General features: G+C 43.6%; 1 protein-coding gene across 23 annotated transcripts in view; it reads left to right on the top strand.

The window, feature by feature from the left end:
- The window catches only part of KALRN (kalirin RhoGEF kinase), a 661,720-nt gene that overhangs the window by 539,559 nt on the left and 104,316 nt on the right, over positions 1 to 17,845 (top strand). For 3 of the 23 annotated variants that reach the window (XM_044252184.1, XM_044252182.1, XM_044252183.1), the window contains exon 1: positions 6,171 to 6,334. The exons of 16 other annotated variants lie outside the window; for them this stretch is intronic. In XM_044252184.1, coding sequence (XP_044108119.1) covers positions 6,250 to 6,334 — 85 coding nt within the window. In that variant the 5' untranslated portion in view covers positions 6,171 to 6,249. Of the gene's footprint in view, positions 1 to 6,161; positions 6,335 to 17,845 lie in introns of those variants that run through there. 4 more of the 23 variants (XM_044252179.1, XM_044252178.1, XM_044252180.1 and 1 more) reach the window with 3 other exon arrangements.

Here is a 17,845-nt window from a genome sequence, read left to right as displayed (position 1 = left end):
TGACTTTATTCTCAGGCAGCTTCTTCCTATGTGGCTATGGCCAGATGGTCTCCAGCTGCTTCAGGCTAACATTCCACCAACTTAGAAATCTCGTGGGAAGAGATTGCTGCCATCCCAGGACTTCTTGTTAAGCTCTCACGGTTTACGCTCCTTTGCTAAAATTGGGTCATGTGTTAAATTTGAATCAGTCCCTGTGACTGACTGGCTGAGCCCAGGTTCATGGACCCGTGCTTCGAGTGGAGGGTGGACAGGGAAGGATGTCAGGTATACCCAAAAATGTGGTCTGAGAATGGAGGGCCGCTTCCTCAAAGAAAAACCAAGATGCTGTTACAAAAAGAAGGGTCATACATTGCAAACACATGGGGAAAATTGTCTACATTAGTGGTTCTCAAAGTGTGACCCCTGTACCAACATCAGCATTCTGGGGTAACCTATAGGAATGCGAATTCTCATGCCCCACCCCAGTCCTACTGAATCAGAAATTCTGGGGATAGAGCCCAATCATCTGTGCTTTAACACCCTCTAGGTAATTCTGATACATACTCAAGTCTGAAAACCACTGCACTACTGGTTCCCAAACTATGCTACATGTTACAAACACCTGGGGAACTTTTACAACTACTACAGCAAAGATGCACCCAAAGTGAATTGATATGAATCTCCAGGAGATTGGGGGAGGAAGACCTAGGCATCACTTCTTCTTTTTTTTTTTTTTTAAAGGTTTTTTGTTTTGTTTTGTTTTGTTTTGTTTTTTTGAAAGAGAGACAGTGAGAGAGAGCATGAGCGAGGAGAAGGTCAGAGGGAGAAGCAGACGCCCCATGGAGCTGGGAGCCCCATGCGGGACTCTATCCTGGGACTCCGGGATCATGACCCGAGCCGAAGGCAGTCGTCCAACTAACTGAGCCACCCAGGCGTCCCCTAGGCATCACTTCTTAAACTTAGTTCCACCCTGGCATACCTGTGGGGCCTTAAGAACAACAACAACAAAAACAGCAATAAAAAAAAAAACCCTAATGCCTAGAATTGTTTTATCTTAATTCCCATAAAGTCAACATAGTGTTATATTAGTTTCAGGTGTGCAGTATAGCGATTCGACAGTTCTATGCATTACCTAGTGCTCATGATGATTACTCTCTAATCCCCATCACCTGTTTCACCCATCATCCCCCCATCTCCCATCTGGTAGAATGAAATCTTATGATACTTGTCTTTCTCTGAATAACTTATTTCACTTAGCATTATACTACCTAAATCCAGCCGGGTTGTCGCAAATGGCATAATATCATATATATATATATATATATATATATATATATATATATATATATATATATATATACTCTCCACATCTTTATCCATTCATCTATCGATGGACACCTGGCTGCTTCCTTAATTTGGCCATTGATAATGCTGCAATAAACTTAGGAGGGTATATATCTTCTTGAATTAGTGTTTTTGTATTCTTTGGGTAGATAACCAATTAGTGGAGTTACTGGTTCATACAGTAATTCTGTTTCTAATTTTTTAGGAAACTCCATATGGTTTTCCACCGTGGCTGCACCAGTTTGCATTCCCACCAATAGTGCACAAGAGTTCCTTTTTCTCCACATCCTTGCCAACACCTGTTGTTTCTTGTGTTTTTGATTCTGGCCATTCCAACAGGTGTGAGGTGGTATCTCATTGTAGTTTTGATTTGCATTTCCCTGATGCCGAGTGATGTTGAGCATCTTTTCAGTATCTGCTGGCCATCTGGATGTCTTCTTTGGAGAAATGTCCTCTCATGTCCTCTGCCCACTCTTTAATTGGATTATTTGTGGATATTTTTTTGGTGTTGAGTTGTAGTAAGTTCTTTATGTATTTTGGGTACTAACCCTTTATCAGCTATATCATTTGCAAATATCTTCTCCAATTTAGTAGGTTGTCTCTGTTTTGTTAACTGTTTCCTTTGCTGTGCAGAAGCTTTTTATTTTTATGTATTCCCAATATATATTTGCTTTGATTTCCTTTGTCTTAGGAGATGTATCTAGAAAAATGTAGCTACAGCAAATGACAAAGAAATTATTGCCTGTGTTCTTTTCTAGGATTTGCATGGTTTTAGGTCTTACATTTAGGTATTTGAGTTTATTTTTTTGTATAGTTTAAAAAAGTGATTCCATTTTATTCTTTCACATGTAGCTGTCCAATTTTCCCAGCACCATTTGTTGAAGAGACATCTTTTTCTCATTGCATATTCTTGCCTATTTTGTTGAATATTAATTGACTATGTAATCATGGGTTTATTTTGGGGCTTCTATCCTGTTCCACTGATCTATATATCTATATTTGTGCCAGTATCACATTGTTTTGATTACTACAAACCTGTAGTATATCTTGAAATCTGGGATTGTGATACCTCCAGCTTTGTTTTTTTTGTTTGTTTGTTTGTTTTTGTTTTGTTTTTTCAGGGTTGCTTTGGCTATTCATGGTCTTCTGTGGTCCCATACAAATTTTAGGATTATTTGTTCTAGTTCTGTGAAAAATGCTGCTGGTATTTTGATACGGATTACATTAAATCTGTGGTTGCTTTGGATAATATGGACATTTTAACAATATTTGTTCTCCCAATCCATGAGGATGGGTTATCATCCCATTTGTGTCATCTTCCATTTCTTTAATCTTTGTTGTATAGCTTTCAGAGTACAGATCTTCAACTCCTTGCCTAAGTTTATTCCTTGGTATTTTATTATTTTTGGCACAATTGTAAGTAGACTATTTCCTTAATTCTCTTTCTGCTACTTCATTATTAGTATATAGAAATGCAACAGATTTCTGTATATTGCAACTTTACTAAATTCATTTATCAGTTCTAGTAGTTTTGGGGTGGAGTCTTTAGGGTTTACTACATATAGTCATATAGTATCATGTCATTTGCAAGTAGTGAAAGTTTTACTTCTTTATCTATTTGGATGCCTTTTATTTCTTTTTCTTGTCTGATTGCTGTGGCCAGGACTTCCAGTACCATATTGAATAAAAATGATGAGAATGGACACCCATGTCTTGTTCCTGATTTTAGGGGAAAAGCTCTCTGTTTTCTACCATTGAATATGGTACTAGCTGTGAGTTTTTCATACATGAATGCCTAGATTTTTTTTTAAAGCTTCTCTTATGATTCTATAAGTGTTCAATAACCATTGCCCTACCCTCCCCTTTAAATTGTCCTGAGGACATTACCATAAAACAGCTAGATGCAGATTAGAAGAATCAGACATCTATTTTCTGAAATCCCTCAACTCAAAACTTGGTCACATATCTGATGTTGATTCCCTTTTCTTTCACCTTTATGGTGAGTCTGTCTTAGCAGCTAGCTCCACAAGGACTAGGATTGTTTTTGTTCACCAATGTAGACCTAGTACCTAGAACAGAACCTGGCATATAGTAGGAATTCAAAAAGTATTTGCTGAATTGTTGAATAAGTCTGCCATGGGTCAGTGTCCCATTGGTGTTCAGGATATCCTTGTTGGGTTGTAGTCATCACTGCTCTCATTCTGGAAGGCACATGAGGATGGTGATGGGACTCTGAGTTATTGGTGCCCAACACCTGAGTGAATCTCCAGGATGGCCAAAATGTGTTGACCACATCAACTTAAGATGGGTAGGTAGTCCTAATGTTTTATGCCTTTGAGAGTAGGGTGGATTCTCAAGTTTAAAGGACCTGTGGACACATGTCTGATAGACTCTTTTCATAGAGACTGAGACTACTTTAGGGTCTACTCATACTGTAATCTCTGAAGTAAGGGCTGGGTCTTCCACGAACATCGAACTCAAGCCAGTTTCTGCAAGATGATGTCACCAGTCTCTTGGAAAGGATTATGACAGAAAAATGATCAATGTTACCTGAACACAAAGGCCCAGAAGGAAGATTTAAGTGAAAAAATAAGTGGCTACCAAGCAATTTTGAAGCATCTTTCAATTCCTGTCAGAATACCCCCAAAGTATCCAGAGAGGTGGATTAGGTGGCTAGACTAATATAGACTCTTGTATCATGGCCCCTATGCAGGGGAACACAGGCAAATAAAGCTCATTTTTAGAAGGACTGAGGTCCTAGCCAGTTGTCTGCCCTGGGCTGGCAAGGACAACCAAATGGCTTTTGTCTTTGGTGATACAGAAGAGAGAACTGGACAGCAGTATGTGTTGGTTGCCGTAGGTCAGTACTGGAACCCAGGATAACTGTGATCCTGAATTCATTGAGGCTGACGAGATCCTGACATCATAGTCAGGATGATCGGTAAATCAGAAATCTGGAATGCAGGCTGCATGAGCAACTGGAACTTTTATTTCTCTGTTTTGCATGTGGAGCACCAGGGCACCTTTCCTACTTAACAATGAGATTCTCATATAATCCTCACCGGGAGAGGCTATCAAGGAGATGGAAGTGTCAGAACTAGAAGTAAGATTTTGACTCTGGGTCCTACTGCTTCTATGGGGGGAAGCTCTTTAGAATTTCTCTTTAGACTCAAATCATCAAAGCCTCATCATGGTTCATTCATTCAGTTTCCTTCGTTATGGAAGAGGACCCTACATTTTAAGGGTTGTGTGTTTCCGTGTGTGCGTGCACATAAATGAGTCAATGTATAGAAAGCAATTAGGAAATGGCCGGGCACAAATAAATGCTCAATGCATGTTTGCTACTGTTATTCATTAAGTTGTGCTGCTGTTATTTCCTGAGCATCTGCTGTGTCCCAGCTGTGTGGCAGATGCCGCAACACCCAGATCTAAACATGGTTCAAACTGAGAGAGGAAGGCCAAATCCTGCTAACTCCTAAAAGGCTTGGCCCCTGGCTGTCTTTCTTGTAGGTGGGAATTAGTTACCTGTGCGGTCAGTTTCTGGTTTTTTTAATCCTTCTCACAGACTTCCCTTTTTTTCTGCTTGATGGGCCTTCTCTACTTTATGAGTGTGGGATGGTTCCAGAAACCTAAATCTGGATACGAAAGAATGGGAGAGATGACCTGTGAGTGATAAACAAAGTGGTTCATAGGAGGATCCTGTGGGTGTGAGGCCGGTGGGCTTCCTGGTACGAGTGAGAGGTGTAAGTGTGCCCTTGAAATATGAAAAATATTTTTCTAAGATTTTTTATTTATTTATTTGACAGAGAGATCACAATCAGGCAGAAAGGCAGGCAGGGAGAGAGAGGGAGAAGCAGGCTCCCCGCTGTGCAGAGAGCCGGATGTGGGACTTGATCCCAGGACCCTGAGATCATGACCTGAGCCGAAGGCAGAGGCTTTAACCCACTGAGCACCCTGAAAAATATTTTAAAAAGAAAAGCTTAGGGATATAAGGAAAGGAATGATAGACCTACTGTGGGTGGGGAGATGGTAAATGGAAGTCTTCCTCCACCCTGAGTAATGTCTTTGGAGTTTCTCTGGCATTCACCCAAATGGAACTATTAAATGTCTAACAGGTGCTTACATGCATATGTCTTTTAAAATTCTATTAGCAATCCTGTTAACTTAACAATCCTTTCTCCTCCTTTTATTTATTTATTTTTTCAATGAGGAATTTGATGATCAAAAAAGCGAAGTGACTTTGCCTAAGGTCAGAGAGTTAGTAGGCAACAAAGCAGCTTTGAATCTGGGGCTTGCGATTTCAAATCCGGAGTGCTTCGGCCAAACATCATTATGGGCCGGGAGCCTATAAAAAAACTCAGGCGCTATTATCATGGTGAGCATTAAGTAGTAAAAGGAGGGCAAGAAAAGAGTTAAGTGAAGGTGTTTCAACGCAGAGGAAGCGGTCCACGTTCCGAGACTGGGGGGAAGGAGAAGGGGCATCTGTGAGAGAGGAAAAGCGTTAGAGTCTTGAACCTTCTAAATCCGCTCCTCTCCCACCGCTTCGGCCTCGTCTGGTTGTATACGCTAAGCCAAAGCAGAGGACGGGAAACTGCGCGCAAGGAGGAGCCCCTAAGCACCTGTTGTGTGCGATGGCTGTGGGTACCCCAGCCCGGACCCCCAGCGTCCGTCCACAGTCCGGCCGCTGGCGGGGACTCCCGCGCACAGCTGGACTTTGGAACTCCGCCCCTTGAGGCCCTCCCTCGCCGCCGGCACCCCGCCCCTCCTCCCCAAAGTGGCTCTGGCTCCCAGAAAGAGCGGCGGCCGCGCGGCGGGGACAGGGAGGGAACTGGCTCGCGGCGGCGGCGCTGAAGTTTCTTGCCCGCCGCGCTGCCACCCGCTGCCGGCGGCGCGGGCCATGCCGGAGCTCTGGGGCCAGGCGGCAGCATGAAGGGCGGCGACCGGGCTTACACCCGAGGTCCCTCTTTGGGGTGGCTCCTCGTGAAGTGCTGCTGTTGCCTCCGGTGCAGAGGTGAGTGGCTGTAGCCGTTCGCGCCTTCTTTTAGCAAAGCCCGGGCCGGCGAGGGAGGAGGGAGGAGTTGGGGGGAGCGCGGCCGAGGGGGTTCGCTGGGCCCCGCGTTCGCGTCCTCGTCCCCAGCAGAAAGCGGGCTCGCTGGCGGGGAGCTTCTGACTTGGATGAGGAGCCGCAGTTTGGCATCTCAGTTACTTACTTGTCAGCGACTTTGGATGTCAGGACGCCAGCCTGCGGGGGGGCGGGGGGGCGTTGTGCGGGGGAGCCTCGCCTCTGCACCCCCCCCCCCCGCAGCTGTGTGTCCCTGTAGTGGCCGAGGCGCACTTCCCTGCTCTCATTTACATATGGATCTCAGCTGAGGGATTAACTAGTGACTCCTAGCTATAGGAATGTGTTTGACACTTGTCTCTACACTAGGAACTATTTTTGCCAAGTGACAATTTTCTTCCGGGACTGCAGCGGGCTTTTCGCTTGTCTCTGCTGGGGCTTTCGCAGGCTCACTGGGTTTGCAGCTCTGGGCCGGAGCTGGGCTCATTAATTAACCAAGAACTCTCTGTGTACCCAATTAGGGCTGTATTTAATTATTCTTCTAATTTTAATGTTGAGGAGATGGCAGGAAGCAACTAATTTCCCCAAAATCAGCCTGCAAAACAAGATGGTGAGAAGGGTCACAGAGAGAAGGTTATCAATTGTGGAGCCTCTCCTGAAAAAGAAATGGGGTTTTTCCTCAGCAGAGTGCCCATATGTTCCTAAAGCTGTTCCTGTCACTTTAACATTTCAGCTTAGAGGGTGGGGGAAGAGAGGCTTTGTTTCTATGTGATTAGAAGGGAGAATACAGCCCCTTGCTTGATAATTCTCCCTTTTTAACTTTCACCTATTGGGGTGAAATTTCCCTCCACCCCCATTTACAATGCCTCCATCTCCTGCTTCATTCTCATTTAACAAAGTCCTGATAGAACTTTCTCTCTGAGTTACTGATAAATAAACGTAATCCAAGGAACCCTTAATCGTCCTCGTCTATGCCACACACAGAGCAGAACCCTAACAAATTCTTTACCCTGAGCTGATAGAAGGCTACAACAACAAATTAAACCTGAAGGACATTTTCCCAGTTCCTAATGCCAGCATTAGCCTTTCGGTCTCTGCATTTAATTAGAACAGCCTGGAACTTCGTGGTAGCCAGCTCTAAAAGCCAGAATTCGGATGGAGAAGGAATCATAGAAGGCCTGGGACCCTCACCAGAATCTAAGCCTAGCTCAGAAACATTCAAAACCAAGGCTGGGAATTGAAGGAAGGGAACATTAAAAGGGAGAGAAGGCAGGAAATGGCCAAAGAGAATCTCTGAGTGGGTGGGATTGCTCTGAGGGCTGAAGGGTTTCCAAGCAGGATTTCTTGGGAGCCCATTTCCTGTCAAAAGGCAGAATTCGGGGACTTGGGTAGTGCTTTTACTAAAGCCCCTGCAGCGGCCTGCTTGAATCCAGATGTGTGGCAGCCCCAATTTGCCTGCAGAGCAATTCTCCTGGGTTTTCTCAGTCCTTGGCTCTGATTATGGCCCCAGCTGCCCCTCCCGCTCAGGGGACCCAGGAGGTGGGGGCTGGGGGAGCCAGCCTCCAGCTTGCAGGACTGGAAAAGCAGTGGCTGCAGGCTCTGCGGCTTGCAGAGGGGGTGTGGGAGGAAAGAGGGTGTTGCAGGAGCCAGAACCAGAGCAGGAGGAGACCAATGACCCTCAGCTGAAAACTGCGGGAAGCAAGAGACCCAAGCAATGAAAGCTGCTTGAAAAGGGAAAGGAGAATAACAGAGGTGGGTCCCTAGTCACCTTCTCCCACTTTCCTCCAGACTCCTTCCCAGACGTGAGATGTGAAGATGGCAAGCTGGTGCTAAGATCTGAGGAAGATGGGGGGCAGTGAGGTAGCCACCCTTTAAAGAATCCTGGGCCTCAGAGGGGCAGGGCAATCACGATTGTGTATGAGGTATGCGGCACTACGCTGAGGCTCTATAGGTCTGCTCTAACAGAAAAGAGAGATCCCAGTGGAGACTAAAGGCATCTATTCTATTCGGAAGCTGACTGCAAAGATTGGTCTTGTACTGAGTTTGAGCACCTTGCCCAGAGCCCCGGAAACTTGCCTAGTTGCCTAGTTGCAACACGGAGAAGGGCTTAGAGAAGTCTGAGAGGTTGGCCGACGTGGAGGGCAGTGCCGCCCGGGACTGCGGCCTCTCTTTTCAGTTGAACCAGTTCCTCTGGTTGTACAGACTTCATACAATTGAAAGGCAGCTTCCCCTTTTCAATAAGGGCAGCTGGCTGTTGGCTTCTCTCTCTTCTCCCAAGAGAACTTGGCTGTCCTGCTCCAGGAGCTGCGCTCTGAAACCGGAGGGTCGGAGCCCACTACTACAGTTCTCAAGTCTAGGGGCCTTCCCCCCGCTGGCTTCCGGTCACTCAGAATTCAAAGGGTAGAGGAAAATCTAAGAAAAGACCTTCTGAAGTCTGAGGAAAAGAGGAAGTAGAATGTTCTGGCTATTTTTGACCAACCTAAAGCTAAGTGAGGCATCCTGGACTTTCTCTGGTGAACCCTAAGTGGTTGTAATTGTTAGCACATGGTTGAGAGTCAAGGTCTTAGTGATGGACTTGTGTGGTCTTTAAATACCATATTTGAGGAAAATGTGGGAGAAACTAGTTGAGCCTGTCTTTTGATTTGGACAAGTGAGGAAAGCTACTATCTCATTGTTTCTCTTGGTTTTTGGTTCTAGTGAGTATGAGGATGGTAAAGGGGTTTGATGCAAGGTGATCTTTCTTCCCTCCCCTGAAATTGGTACTGAAGGGCAGAAAACTGAAAACCAGGGGTAAGATGAAAACAGATGAGGTGAAAAGGAAGAAAGACAGCAAATACATTTATAGCTGCCTTTTTGGAAGTGAAAAAAGGGCCAAATGTGAGCTAATAGCATGTATATGTGTCTGAAGGCTGATTAATCATTGATGTCACACTTTGTGGGAAGTTTCGGGATTGCTCTGGCTACTTAGACTTTCCTTTAAGCTTGAAGAAGTGGGTCAGCTGTGGATTCTTCTTCAGTTATCTTAAATTTTTAAAAAGCACCTTGTGTCAGAGACGAAAAGGAATTGAAATCACCAGGATATTGCTAAGTTCTATGCTGCAGACTGGAATTTGTGACTTCTAAGCTCATGGAGCCCAAACATTTTTTCTAACCTTGCTAGGTGAAAGCCAGTTTTAGAGCCTTCAATTTTCTAGTCCACTTGTAATTAACTTTGGGTGTGTGGTCCAAAGTCCTTTCTTGGAAACCCTGCCCGATCACTGTCCTCCTCTGCTTCTCCACAGTATGCCCAGGGTTTATTTATATTTGTTTATTGCTGTATCACCGTCCCTGCATCTCAAGCCCACGTGCCATTGTGTGTCCCCATTTATGCTGCAAGTGCCCAGTTCAGGCATCTGAATCTTTCAGAAAGAGAGGAAGGAGTGGTGACTGAACCGGACTCAATCAGCCTAGAGGGGAGGTGCTCAGATCACATTCCCACGGTTTTTTCACCACAAAGGTAATTGAGTTCCAGCCTGAGTCTGACATGGGGCCAGGGTAAGAGCTGTGGGGCTTCACAGGGCATCCCAAGTCATCGTCAGCTGTAAGCTCTCTTTTCCCCCTACCTTTTCCCAGAATGACTATGCAGGGACCTCATGACTTGATGTGAATGTCTCTTCTTTGGCCTATAAATGAAGATAGCTTATTTTATAGACTGAATTTGATGTGTGAAAGCATGACATCAAGTTCCTTTAGAAAGGTGCTGGTAACCTCAAAGAGAAACCCTTGTGACATTCACTATTAGTGACTTAATTCACCACTCCATAAAAGCACAAAAATCCTTGGGGCCTTAATGCACATAGTCTTTTGTTTCTTCATCTCCCGGGACATGCCTCTACCACAAAGAAAGCGGAATCAACCATTTAGCATGTATGTTTTTCCAGTGTATCTCTTGGTTTTTCTGCCTCCTGGAGAGATACCCAGACATGGGGAGAATTACCACACACACCAACCGCCCCTAACCCAAATCCTGTTTCCTTTCCCCTATGTGATTCTCTGACTAGGGAGTAGCAAGAAGGATGCCAGTTACTACCTGAAAAACAGTACTGACTGCCAATTGTATGTCCCTTGTAGAAATAAGAGTGTTTGGGTTTGGTGGGATGAGGTGGAAACTGGAAACAGAACCCGAATAGCCCTCCTCTGCTACAGCTGTAGGTCCTGCAATTACCAAAAGTTCTGTAGACATCACCCCTGTGGTTCCATGTGCTACAGGTTGGTGGGTCCTAATGTGGAATAAAAAGGTAAAAATTCAGACCCTGTATCTGTATTTTTATGCAAAGTGATTTTAAAGTTAAAAAATAAAAGTGAACATTGGGGATTCACTTCCATGCCCCCTATTAGAGTCAATAACACTCCTGAGAGGTGTTATTGATATTCTCCTTCATGATAGTTCCCCCTTGAGAATCTTGATGCTGGTCTGTTCTGCCCTGAAGGTATTCCTCATCCGTTAAGGTCCTGCTCCTCTTTCAATGAGTGAGTGCCTACATGGCCTGCCCTCTTAGACTTTTCAATGAGTGAGTGCCTACATGGCCTGCCCTCTTAGACTTTTCAATGAGTGAGTGCCTACATGGCCTGCCCTCTTAGACTTTTCCTAAAGGAGGGCCCTAGAAAAAGCATGGATCTGAAACCCAAGGGAGAGCTTCTCAAATAGAAGGGGCTAAATCACAGAAAGTAAGAGATCACTTAACAGATCTTCTTTAATAGAGAAGGACACTGAGAGCCACTTAGTAGCAGGTCAGAACTAGAGCCCTTTTCCTGTGCTCTTCCCTCAGTGTCATTATTGTCTTCCTGGGCATGTGGCTTCTCCTACTATGGGCACAGATGAGGTGGAGCCAACCAAGAAGGGTAGAGGCAATCCCTAGACTGGAATTTAGGTGTTGACTGTGGATTATCTGCAGTTCTGGGGGATGACTGCATTGCCTGGAGCCATTTGGAACTTGACCTGCCTGGTCTGCTTTGAAGTCCTCTTCTGTCCCAAGACCATGGAGGGCAAAGACGGTCACATCTCTGTCTGTCCCAGAGCATCCTGTGCACATGTTCTTAGTAAATATTTGTTCACATTTTCCCCTCAGGTTCAATTTAATTCAGAAGGTACCTTCCCCCGCCCTTTCTTATCCCTTTTCTTGAAATGTACCCTTTCAGGTGGAAATGAACCAATGAAATGCATTCCTATCATTTTATTTTTGAGCTGGCTTTTATGTAGCACGCAGTGTTTTAATTCATTTGACAAATGTTTATGTGCTGACTGCCTGCCAGCCCAGCACTAGGCACTGGGGGATGGGAATCCTAATGGTGCTGACCCCATTTGGCTGTTGTGAAGATTAGTTAAGATAATGTATGTAAAGGGCTTAGCATAGCACAAAGCATATATGAAGTCTTTTTTAAAAGGTCGCTACTAATGGTAATAGTAATTGTAGCACTAGATACAGATCCTATCCTCAGGGGACTCCTACCTAAATATTTGTGGGCCCTCTGGGTGGTAAAACCATAAATCTACATTCCTATGCCAATTTAATGGTCTCAGTTCAAGCCATTGTCAACTGCACCTCAATTCTGTAGCATTGTAACTATGGGGGAAGAAAGTTTGTGATCTAGAAGTATGATAGGGATTTCCTCTTTATTTTTATTAAACCAATTTAAAAAAAAGAAACACATAACACTCCTAGTATTACAATCTCTGTGTGTTACATTAAAGAACATTCCAAAAAAGATACTGGCAAGAATCCTAAGCATCCCTGAGTTACTCGAATCTGGCGGAAAACACAAGGTCCAAGAATTGCAGCATAACTACACCAGTATTCAAGTTCAGATCCTGAGAACGTTACCTTATGTAAAACACACCACTTCTTCTTGGCTGTCCTTTGATTTTGGCTAATGATCTGATGATACACATTCTTCTCTTCACTTCAGCCAGCATTTATTGCATATTCATCATATGCAAACTTTGTTGCTCTTCTCCAGGCTGTTTTTGTCTAGATAAAAATCATCACCTGCTGCCCACAGCAGCCCCCGAGGCTGTGAGGTTTGGCCATAAGCTTGGTACTTCTTGCAGATAGGGGACAAGGGTAGCTTGGCTCCCCACCGGGTGTGTCCAGTGACTAATGGAGGATATCTTTCCTAGTTGACAAGCAGCCTTTTGTGTTAAACCTCCTGGAAGGAGGGTAGCCCTGGTCACACCTGGGAGACAACAAGAAGGCTGCCAGGTTGGCTTCAGCCAGGCAAAAGAGCAAAGATCAGAGTTACAGAACAGGTTGTTCCACATTTTTCTCAATTTCCTGGTGACCACAGTGAGGGAACTGTCAAGTTGAAAGGAAGGGAAACCCCTTCTACTGCTAGATTAAAACAGTACCTCGTAAAACATTTCTGTTTCCAGGTATCTACTTTCCTTGGGGGCAGGATTAGTTTTAAGTGTGTGTGTGTGTGTGTGTGTGTGTGTGTGTGTGTGTGTTCTCTTGTAGCACCTGGGTGTAGCAGGCTCTCAGGACTTTCCCAATTTCTGCCCTCCCGCTTTTAGAACTGCCATATTGCTCCCATGGAGAAAGGATAATATCACTCCCTGTTCAAAGGAGAACCAAGACCCACTGTTAAAAAGAATTGCAGGGGTGCCTGAATGGCTCAATCTGTTAAGCATTCACCTCTTGATTTTGGCTCAGGTCATGATCTCAGGGTGGTAAGATCGAACCCCATGTGGAGCCTAGTTTGGAGCATCTGTGCTCAGTAGGGAGTCTGCTTGAGTTCCCTCCCTCTTCCACTACCATGCCCCCACCTCCCCGTGCACACGCAGGTGTGTGTGCGCTCTGTTAAATAAATCTTTTCAAAAAAAATTAAAGAATTGCAAACATTCCTCTTCAGCACAAATTTTGGACCTCAGTCTCATACCTGTGTGATGCCTCTTTCTCTTCTCTACTTAGAGCAGAAATCCTTGAAGGAATTTGGTCTCTGGGGAACATGCTAGAAAAGCAGATTCTTGGCCCCATTGACTCAGACCCAGTAGTCTTGTTTTAACAAGCCCTCCAGGTGGCTTGGTTTTTGTTTGCTTGTTTGTTTGCTCTTTTTCTTTCCTCTCTCCAACTTTCCCTGACCTATCTACCCCACCCCAAGTCCCCCAGCTTCAGCAAAAGCTTTCTATAACAGAAGACATCCTGCTTCCCTGGGGATTCTTGCTTTGAGAAGTGGAGGAGGCCCCTGCATGACTCACTTTCACTTGTCAGACAGGGGTAGGAGTTAGGAATCCCCAACATATTCTGTGAACTTTACAGCCCCCCAGGGTCCAGTAAGGGAAGTTCTGGCATTCTTCTTCCTGTTTAAGACTCCTTTGCTTTTTATTTTGTTTTCCTCATTACTCTTTAAGCTAACTGTGCTTACTACAAAAAAAAAAAAAAAAAAAAAAAAAAAAGTTAAGCAAACAAAAAGACCATAAAAGTGTAACATTAATAGTGTAGTCCTTTAATAACGTAAAAGTGTAATTTTAATAGCGTGACTTTAATAGCTTTAATAGAGTAATCCTTTAATAGTGTAACTTTAATAGCGTAAACTACCTCGAAACAACTACTTAATATGTCTTTTTCTATATGTCTACCCCCTTAATAAATGGGCATGTTTCATATATTGCTTTATAACCTGATTTCATTTAATCTTTTGAACATCTTCCCAGGTAGAGGCATTTCCAGTGTGTGTGTGTGTGTGTGTGTGTGTGTGTGTTTTAGATTTTTTACTTAAAGACTTATTTGGGGGAAGGTGGAGAGGGGGACAGAAGGGGAGGGAGAGGGGCAATCAGACTCCATGCTCAGTGACAAGCCTAACTTGGGGCTCCATCTCAGGACCCTGAGATCATGACCTAAACTAAAACCAAGAGTTAGAAGCTCAACCAGCTGAGCCATCCAGGGGCTCCTCCAGTATATTTTTAATGGCTCCAAAGTATTTGACTGGTGACAAGACTTGAACTTGACAATTGTTAGTATTAATTTAATATAATGGTTTAAAGTTTAGTGAAAAAGCATGAGGATGAGCCTTGGGTGAAGAAATAGATCTTTCTAGAACCAGATTCTACAGCAGACTGATCCCTGTCCTGGGGTTTATGTATGTCCACTCCATACCTCGCCCCTTTCCTTTCATTAGGAGGTATGATTTACTCTACCAGGAAAGTGTGATTTATTCCTCAAGAGATCAGTGTGCACTGTGGTGAGGGCATATTTTTTTCCACTCGTGCTTCTCTTCTTTTGTGGTAAGAATTATCTCCCTCCTTAACTTCTGACTGATCATGCACTTGCTTTCACTGAGAAGATCTATGGATTTTTCTTTTATTTATTTGAGACATACCTTTGAAAATAGGGTATTTAAAAATTATTGTAACTGGAAAAGAGAGTCTTGATTATTTTTTTTCCTAGCAAAATCATATATAAACATTGGGAAAGCATTTAGAAATATAAACAAATGAAAATAAAATTTCATTACCTAGCGATAGCCATAGTAACATTTTGAATAATCCTCTAACCTTTTTTTCCATGTATGTTTTTTTTGTTGTTGTTCAGAAATATAACATAGTAATGTTATAAACTTTCTTCTTGTTATATATTGAACAACTTCTATGTTTTTCTGTATGCCTTCAATGAAATGCTGGAGCCAGCTCTGCTCAGGTTGGGATTATTAAATATTCAGAGTTTTGTTTTGTTTTGTTTTTTAATTTTATCCATTTATTTGACAGAGAGAGAGATCACATAGGTGGAGGGGCAGGCAGAGAGAGAGAGGAGGAAGCAGGCTTCCCGCTAAGCAGAGAGCCCGATGCAGGGCTCCATCCCAGGACCCTGGGATCATAACCTGAGCGGAAGGCAGAGGCTTTAACCCACTGAGCCCCCCAGTTGCCCCTATTAAATATTCAGAGTTTTGAGAGAGGATTGTTAAACCATTGGTAGCTTGAGATCAGCCAGATATCACAAATCAAGGTTTTTTGCTTTATTCAAGGAGATGGTTTATCAGCATACCACCAGATGCACAATTTAACTGTGCATAAATAGGTTTTTTTTTTCAATTTTCATTCTATTTTTAGTTGTTTCTAATTTTGGCTATTACAAGCAATACTTATAATATTGCTTATAGTCTTAGAGTTAATTCTTGGCACAACCATCATTACTTTCTTCGGATAAATCCCTAGAAATGGAGTTCCTGCATCAGAGAGCATCCAGAATTTCACAACTTACTTGTTGCCATTTAAACCCCCTGTTTCACACCCTTTGAAAGGAAGAATGTACTGTTCTTTGTCTTAAGAGGATTTATGAGAAACATCCCCTGAGACCAAGGAATTTAATGTCTCTCCTGTTGTTTGCTTCTGTTTACATTTTCTGAATTAACTTAATTCTTTTTATATAAGGGAACACTCTGACTGAGAGCCTTTGATTCATAGGCTACATACTGATATGCAAGTTGTAACAAATATATTTTATGTTTGTGCTGGATTGAGAGGCCATATATCATTATGATTAAGAGCTTGGACTCTGGAGCCAAAATGAGTTTGAATCCCAGCTCTGCTACTTTATCTGTGTGACCTTGTACAAGTTATATAAATCCTTTGTTCACGTTCCTCATCTGAAAAGTGGAGATGATCAAGGAATCTAGTCTTGGGATTTCTACAAGGCTTAGAGGGGTTGACATAGGTAAACCACTTAGAACTGGCACATGGTAAGTTCTCCGTAACTGTTGGATTATTGTTACATTACTGAGTATGTAGAAGTCTGCATGGAACTGTACCAACTGTCAACTGTCACATTCAAATGATTTTATTAGCTCCTTCATCATATGGAAAACTGGGTTGAGCATTTCTTGTATCAGCCTCTAAATATTTGAATACCATGTGGCAGGTACTGGACTAGCGACAGTAGAGAATTTAAAATGTTTTCACCCCCTCGAGGATCTTGCCATCCAACTCGGGAGCTGCTCCACAAATATGAAACAGTAAATAATAACAAAAAAAAAAAAAAGAGGGAGGGAGGAATAGTTGCTGAAGCCAATAAAAGGAAAGATACTTCAGGGTCCTACCTGACGGCTGACTTAAGTAATTATGCAAAATCTGGTGGGAGCACAGTGGCCTGGGGTGGTCTGGGAGGACTTCTCAGGAGATACAAGTTTCTGTCTGGGCCCTAAAGGGTAAGAAGGGGTTTTTAAAGGACTGAGTATAGGGGGCGCCTGGGTGGCTCAGTGGATTAAAGCCTCTGCCTTCAGCTCAGGTCATGATCCCAGAGTCCTGGGATCGAACCCCCAGAGTCCTGGGATCAAGCCCCACATCAGGCTCTCTGCTTAGCAGGGAGCCTGCTTCCCCCTCTCTCTCTGCCTGCCTCTCTGCCTACTTGTGATCTCTGTCAAATAAATAAATAAAAATCTTTAAACAAAAAAAAAAAAGGATTGAGTATATAGGGAGAGCAGAGCACCCTGGACAGGCTGGAGACCACAGAGGAAAACAGGTCAGAACTGCCTTCTAGAGCTGTGCTGTCTAATTCAGTAGCTGTTAGCCATATGTGGCTATTGAGAACTTGACATGAGGCTAGTCCAAGTTGAGATATGCTGAAGGCACAAATTACATACCAGATTTCAAAGATTTAGTACAAAAAAAAAAACATTGTATGGGAATCTCAGTAATTTGGACATTGATACTATGTTGAAATGATAATATTTTGGAGATATTGGATTAAATACAATAGGTTAAAATTAATTGCACCTGTTTTTTTTCACTTTTCAAGAGGACTAGAAAATTTTAAATTATATAAAAATTATATAAAATTATTTTATATTGTATAAAAAATAAAATTAGGTATGTGGCTCACATTTATGGTTTGCACTGCATCTCTGTTGAATGGAGCTATCCAAGGGCCTATAGTACATGATACACTGATGTGCCAGAGTAGAAACTCTGGAAGTTTCTGGAAGAGTGGAAGATCCCTTCCAATGGCCAATGCTAGGCCCTCCTCTCAGCCATCTCCATAATTCCAGGAGGAGGCAGTCCCTCTGATGGGGAACCAGATGCCCACGCGCCTTCCCAACTGAAACTTTCAAGGGAGGCAGTTACATATTTTCATTTCTGAGTGACATAGTTTGTGAGGAAACAGACAAGGGCTTCAGTTGCAAGTTGTCCCCCAGAGCTCAGACAAGCCAGCTTTTAGGGAAGATCCTGAATTCGGGAAGATCCTAAAAACAGTACTGAGCAGGAAGAGAGTGACAACGTGCTCCCATCTCCCACCCCCCCAACCCCTCCACCAACCGACTTCTGGTCAGCCCTCCTCCTTTATGTGACAGAGGTCACATAAAGGTGCTGGCAGGCGCCCAGAGTCTGAGGGGGAAGATGGGTAGCTTGGCAGACCAGGGTGGGATGGGGATGCAGGAGATATGAGAAGGTGGGTGTGTGGAGCCCCAGGCTGAACTCCTTTGTCCTTTAATTGA

This window comes from Neovison vison, chromosome 6 (assembly GCF_020171115.1).
Source record: "Neovison vison isolate M4711 chromosome 6, ASM_NN_V1, whole genome shotgun sequence".
Lineage (NCBI taxonomy): Eukaryota > Metazoa > Chordata > Mammalia > Carnivora > Mustelidae > Neogale > Neogale vison.
This window is presented reverse-complemented; position numbering and strand designations above follow the sequence as displayed.